At 55.9% G+C, this 6,450-nt stretch overlaps 1 protein-coding gene across 2 annotated transcripts in view; it reads right to left on the reverse strand.

The window, feature by feature from the left end:
• Positions 1-2,520: 2,520 nt before the first annotated feature.
• The window catches only part of LOC102483752 (cystatin-12), a 5,835-nt gene continuing 1,905 nt past the window's right edge, over positions 2,521-6,450 (reverse strand). Inside the window, exons 2-4 of one of the 2 annotated variants that reach the window (XM_006163610.1) lie at positions 4,080-4,286; positions 3,611-3,721; positions 2,521-2,703 (exon numbers count right to left, since the gene is read on the reverse strand). In XM_006163610.1, coding sequence (XP_006163672.1) covers positions 2,623-2,703; positions 3,611-3,721; positions 4,080-4,286 — 399 coding nt within the window. In that variant the 3' untranslated portion in view covers positions 2,521-2,622. The remainder of the gene's footprint in view (positions 2,704-3,610; positions 3,722-4,079; positions 4,287-6,450) is intronic. The other variant, XM_006163611.1, reaches the window with a different exon arrangement.

The raw sequence follows: 6,450 nt of genomic DNA on the forward strand, positions 1-6,450 counted from the left end.
TCCAAAAAAAAAAAAAAAAGAAAAAGTTCTCCAGAGAGCTAGAACTGACAGGAGGTGGATCGATCAATCGATGGATACAGATTTAATAGAAGAGTTGGTGTATGCAATTATGTGAGCTGAGACGTCCCCTACAGGCCACGTGGAGCCCTTGAGGTGTGTGGCCTGGTTGTAGCTCAAAGGCCTCAGGACCAGGGAGACTTTGGGCCGGCTCTCTGGTGCTACAGTAACCCTCTGCTCAGGTGATGCTTGGTCCATGGGGAAGATCCGAGGTTGGCTCTCCGTCACTCTGTACATGACTTTGAGGGCCACGTCCCACAGTCGTCCACTGACTCACCTGCCCATTTCCTCTGTACGGACACCCCCAGCAGTAACAGTGCTCTGTATTCAGTCAGTGGACACCTAAAATTAACCACCACAGATGGTACTCCTGGGTCAACAATGGAACTTCCTAAGACAGAAAGGAAGAGGGTACACAGTCGTTTCTCCTGGTGGGGATTTTGTTCGAAAAATGCTCTCTGGGAAGGATTGGCCAAAGATCACAAGTGGCTGTGGCAAGTCTTCCTAAGCCCTGAGTGAGCCCTGCGTGCGTGGATGGAGTGATTGTAGGACAGCAGAGGTAATGGGGATCTGGGGAGCGGGGGAGCTGAGCCACTTGGTCCTGAGCTCAGTCCTAGGGAGTAGCCATGAGCCTGGCCGCCCAGTGTGCTGACATGCTGACGGGGCAGGGACTGGTGACCAGGGGTCAAGAGTAGTCCCCAAGGCACAGTTTGCAACATCACTGTGAGGAGACATCCTCCTGTCTCCACTTCACCTCCTCTCCCCTGTAGACCCCGTGCTGAAGTGGCAGCGAAGTCCTGGTTCCACCGGGGTCTCCACAGACGTACTCCGAGGAGCCCTGCTCCTTCCACATGGGCAATCCCATCAAATACAGAGAGCACCTTAGGTTCTGCAGAATCTAGAAATTAAGAAATACACGTCACCGTTTCTACTGCACCCACGGACTAGAACTCCCAAATCCGCTTTTCTCCCTGCTGACTTGGGTCACCTGATGAATGATCTAGTCCAGGGAGGACTCTCCAGGACAGTGACATGCAGCTCCTGGAGTCCACAGCAGGGTCCTGTTTGCATTTCTGTGAGAGCGAGGCCCTGGGGCGCAGGACACAGAAAAGCACACCGACAGCAATGGGCACAACCACAAGCACTGGTACCTCGGAGAGCTGTTTTCTGATCTTGGGGGCAAGTGCCAGTCACCCGAAACTCTACGTATGTCTGATATCTGGCAACAGGATGTCTGCTAGAAGGCAGGGATGAACCCTGGACCTGAAGAAAAAGGGGGAATAAGACCAGTAGGGTGTTCTGTGGTCAGAAAGGAGAAGGATGGATGGGCATATCGTGAGACAGCAGGGCAGTCCTCCCTGGTGCGACAGGGAGTGGAAGGTGAGTGGCCGCTGTGCGCAGCTCTGGCCGGAGTTCTGGCAGCACTGGCGTCCCTGTCCACGAGTGGTGGGCATGAGTCCGTGCCATGGCCCCATCCCTTGGGCCTGAGCGCCCTCTCTGCCAGGCTCAGTGTAGACCGGCTGTGCTGACCGCATGCACACATGCCTGGTAACACAAACTCGCCCCTGACAACTGCGAGGTGCAACACAGGTCAACAGCTGTGGGGTGTGACACAGGTCAGCCGAGGGCCACGCTGGCTCGGGTCACCCTCTGTGTTATGCCCAATGGAGCCACCAGATCTGCTTTCGAAACCCTGTCCTAGTAGCCCTCGTGGCCAATTCATGACAACGGGTGGCAGGGAACGGGGCAGGCTTCCTGCCAGGACATGAAACCAGAGTCTCCAGAAATGCAGGGTGGAGGAGGGTAGGCACCTCCAGCCCATCATTCAGACGGCATTGCCACCTCCTCCCCAGCCCACTCACATCTCCCAGTCCCCATCTCCCTGCCGCTCCCTCACTAGGACCCAAGCGGAGAGATTTGCTCATGGGGGGCAGGGGTGTCCTGCCACCACAGGGCCTCTCTCAGGGCAGCGAGTGGTGCTGACAGCTGTAGAGGCCGGGCCCTGGGCAGGGACCTCAGGCATTGAGAGGAGGGTGGGGGTGAACCGCAGCACCTGGCATCTTCTCAGCTGGCATCTGTGCCCTGAGAAGACTCTTGTCAGTCAGGCAGCCCCAGGGTCCACAGAGCACAGTGCCCTCCTGTCACCTTCAGCTACCCTCTGCCCCTGGGCCTGGGCCACCTGGTCTCTGCGATGGAAGCAGAGGGGACATAGGTGGCTACTGCATGACAAAACTACTTTCTTTCTGAGTAGAAGAGAGTGAGAGCATGGAGTAATTTGGGGGTGACTGAAGGGGAAAATGGACCCACAAAGCAGTCCCCACTGAAGGGCTGGGGTTAACACCATGCTCTGCACCTGCAGCCAGGGCCCTCTCAGCAATCATGATTCTCATCACTGTCCCCACCTGCACTGTCCTGGCAAATGAACAAGGCGAGGGAGTAAAGAGCTGCACAGGGACCCAGAAAGTGCTGAGATGCTTTAATTCCACCGGCCACACACCGAGGACCACAGTCTGCCAGCTCCAGAGGAAACAGCCTCTTCACCGGAAATGCCCGGGCTTCCTCCCCCTAGTTTTTTGTGCAGTTGCTCTTCAGGATGGTGTACTGAAAATTCCAAGGTTTGGCGTCCACAATAAAAGTGCATCGAACCTAAAATAGCAATGGTAAGACAGAGATGAGACAGCTGTAAAGCACTGAGGCCATGCAGCAGGTAGCATGGGCTCCAGGTGTGTCAAAACTACCAAAAAGAAAAAAGAAAAAGAAAATGAAAGAAGAAGAAGAAAGGAAGAAAGGAGGAAGAGAAAGACAGACAGACAGGAAGGGAGGGAAGGAGAAAGGGAGGAAGGAGGAAGGCAGGCTAGAAACAAAACAGGAGGAGGGTTAGACAAGCTGAAGTGCAAGCTTCCGTCAGAACCATGGACAGAGGCTGCTAAGCCCGCCCACCTGAGCCCAGGGCACCTAAGCGGGCGCCCTGGGAGCCACCACCTGCCCCTCCAGGAGTTCCCAGGAAGGCAGCAGACTGCCCAAGAGATGGCCCTGCTGGTCACACACCAACTGGGCAGCAGCTTCAACCCGCACCCAGGAGAGGCACCCACTGGACTGGGCCGGAGACCAGCCTCACTGGCAGTGTCACCTTGGCTGAGGCTCATTCTCATGCTCCGAGAACTCGTGGATCACTTGTCAGTCCCAGGACTGTGCTGTCAGAGCTCAGACTGACCAGGAGACCCAGGATAGAGCCAGAGCAAAGGACCATGTCACCTGCCTGAACATTGAGGGTCTCTGGAAGGCACTAGGCCAGGACCCAGCACACAGGCTCCATTAGAGAGGAAGGCGGTGCAGACGTTCGCAGGTTCCCCGGGGTCAGCACAGTGCTAGGACCTGGGCTCTGACTGGGTAAAATGACCACCCTCTCCCTCCCAGAATGGAATCCTAGAACTAGTGGGGATGGGTCAGGAGCCCTCATTCTCTAAGCCTCTTCCCAAAGGCCCTCCCAGACGCTGTATTTTTTATTCCCAGAAAATGTGTGGTTCTTTGGGGGATGGTTTCATTTTCAAACCATTTTCTCTCCTTCGCCTTCTTGCAACGGACAATTGTCAATGTCTTCGTCATGTTTTTTACAAATCGTGCGGCCCATCTCCACGTCCATTAAGTATATCCAAGTCAACTTCTGTCAAGAATAAATTGTAGAGCTGCTGTGAAACACTTTGTTGGAGTGAGAAAAACAGAGAACCAGCAGATGAGTGAGCAAAAGACATGAATGTACATATGTGTGTGGCAGAGGTACATGCCAGTGCAATCTCTCTTATTTCTCTTAGTTTTTCATGTATTTTCATTTATTCTCTTAATCTGCCCTTTTTCTACACACGCTCAAGCATTTATTAAGTACACCTAAAATCTTTGCTAGCGGTTTTCCTGCCTCACTCCTCCCAGAGGCTAACACCTGGCGGTCCCACCTGCAGGGCCACAACTCCAAGTCGTGGCTCCTACACAGAGTGCACCTGTCTACACCTGAGGTGCCCACGCACCTGCCCACACCTGCGCCTGAGCGGCATCAGCCAGCGCACGTCCTGAGTGGTCCCCTCTCCACGGGGCAGGAACTCGGTGGGACCAGGGTCTCTGAGTGTAAGATCAGTACTGTCCCAACGGGGGAGTCCCCGGATGGGAACACAGGGCAGGTCCGAGAAGCTGGAAGCAGTCTTGTTCAGGGGTGCTGACTGCACGGAAGTGCTCACCTGCAAACAGCCATCGAGGCGCCTTTTCAGTGCCCTGTGCTGTTTGCACGGTTATTAAAGCAGGATAGAAATGTACTGGGCCCACAGGTAGCATGGAGGTAAGGCACTGGATCCACACAGCCAACTGCACGGTTCAGGTCCCAGACCCAGCCACTCGAAATACACACCAGATGCATGTGTGTGCATGCCCCAAATCCCAAGAGGATAATGGAGAAGGGACTGCAGCATGGCCATCCCCCTCGGGGGGAGGTGATTTCTCACTTTCCCTCTCTCTGACTCTAGCAAGCACATGCATCCTATAATAAAACCTTATATTTTTTAAAAAAAGGAAATACTGAAAGTTATTTCATTTCCATGAAGAGGTCTGTGAAAACAGAAAACAAATCCAGCCAGGAATTCTGCCCAGGGACTCACTGGACTGACCCGGGCTAGGTCTGCAAGCTGACTTGTCAGGGCACAGCTGCCCACGCGGGTGACAGCCATCCCACTCGCGCCTCTGCACATGCCAGTTCTCACACACATGCCATCACACGCATACACGTGTGTGCCACGACACACACCAACACAGTCACACCAATGCACTCACACGTACGTGTGGCCTGCACATAGCAACAGTGCACACACATGTGCCACAAAACACACCAACACATTCACACACGTGTGCCACAACACACACCAACACACTCACACCAATGCACTCACACATACGTGTGGCCTGCACACAGCAATAGTGCATACACATGTGCCACAACACACACCAACACACTCACACGCCCATGCCCTGGCACACAGCAACAGCACACTCACACACATGCCACAACACACGCCAACACACTCACGCATACCATAGCACAGCACACACCAACATATTCACATAGATACCCATGCCATAACACACTCACACGTGCCACAACACACACCAACTCACACAGACGCATGCCCCGCACACAGCAGCAGCACACTCACATACACCCATGCCACAACACACGCCAACACACACACCCGTGTCATAACACTCACACATGCCACGACTCACACCAACTCACACACACCCATGCCCCGCACACAGCAGCAGCACACTCACATACACCCATGCCACAACACACACCAACACATACACCCGTGTCATAACACTCACACATGCCACAACTCACACCAACTCACACACACCCGTGCCCCGCACACAGCAGCAGCACACTCACATACACCCATGCCACAACACACACCAACACATACACCCGTGTCATAACACTCACACATGCCACAACTCACACCAACTCACACACACCCGTGCCCCGCACACAGCAGCAGCACACTCTCACGCACCCCTGTCCTGGCAGACACCACACACACTCAGGCACACCTGTGTCACCACACACAACTGCACACTCGTACACACTGCTGTCCTGATGCCCAGCACCACACAATCAGAAACACGTACCCAACACACCAGCCAAACACCAGGACATCCTTGTGCTGCTGCTCCTGGCTCCTCCTGGCCCAGGAGGCTTGCCTGCCCCCCACACTTCCATTCGCCCCACTTCAGCAGGGCAGCAGGAGGGGTCCCTTCAGGTGTGCCCACAGGGAGAGGCCTTCCTCCCCCCCCAGCAGCCACCCCTCACCACCTTCCCGTCTCCTGCAACCCCGTCACTGTCCTGACCCCCACCCGTCTTCCTCTGCCTTGCTCACGCATGGGGGTGGGGGCTGAGAGCTGCCTCCGCCCAGAAGAACAGCCCCACGAGAGGGGTCTGGCCTGCTCCCCGGCCCGCACCGCCTGACCCACGCTCAGTACCAGCTGACTTCCTTCATGGGCATCAGGCATCGCCGAGGTGACGGCCATGTGGCCAGGCCCAGCACCATGCACCCCAGCCCTGCCCCACCACCAGCCGCCCCGCCTGCTGCCCTGCTTGCCCGCCCCACTGATCAGCCACCGTCGCTCTGCCCACAGCTGCTCAGCCTCACACCTGCCATCCCTGCACTGAGTCTGGTTTCTGGCTCTAACACCCCCTCGGCCTGGCCCCTCGGCCTTTCCCCTCGCACCTTCTACCGGTTTCCAGGGACCAGCTCCCACCCACGGCACACCAGCTCTTCCCACGGAGCCTGACACTGAAAGCCGGCCGCCATCTCCTGCCAACGCGGGGTAAGCAGCACACGCACGCACTCC

The sequence above is a fragment of the Tupaia chinensis genome, unplaced genomic scaffold (assembly GCF_000334495.1).
Source record: "Tupaia chinensis unplaced genomic scaffold, TupChi_1.0 Scaffold142716_1, whole genome shotgun sequence".
NCBI lineage: Eukaryota > Metazoa > Chordata > Mammalia > Scandentia > Tupaiidae > Tupaia > Tupaia belangeri.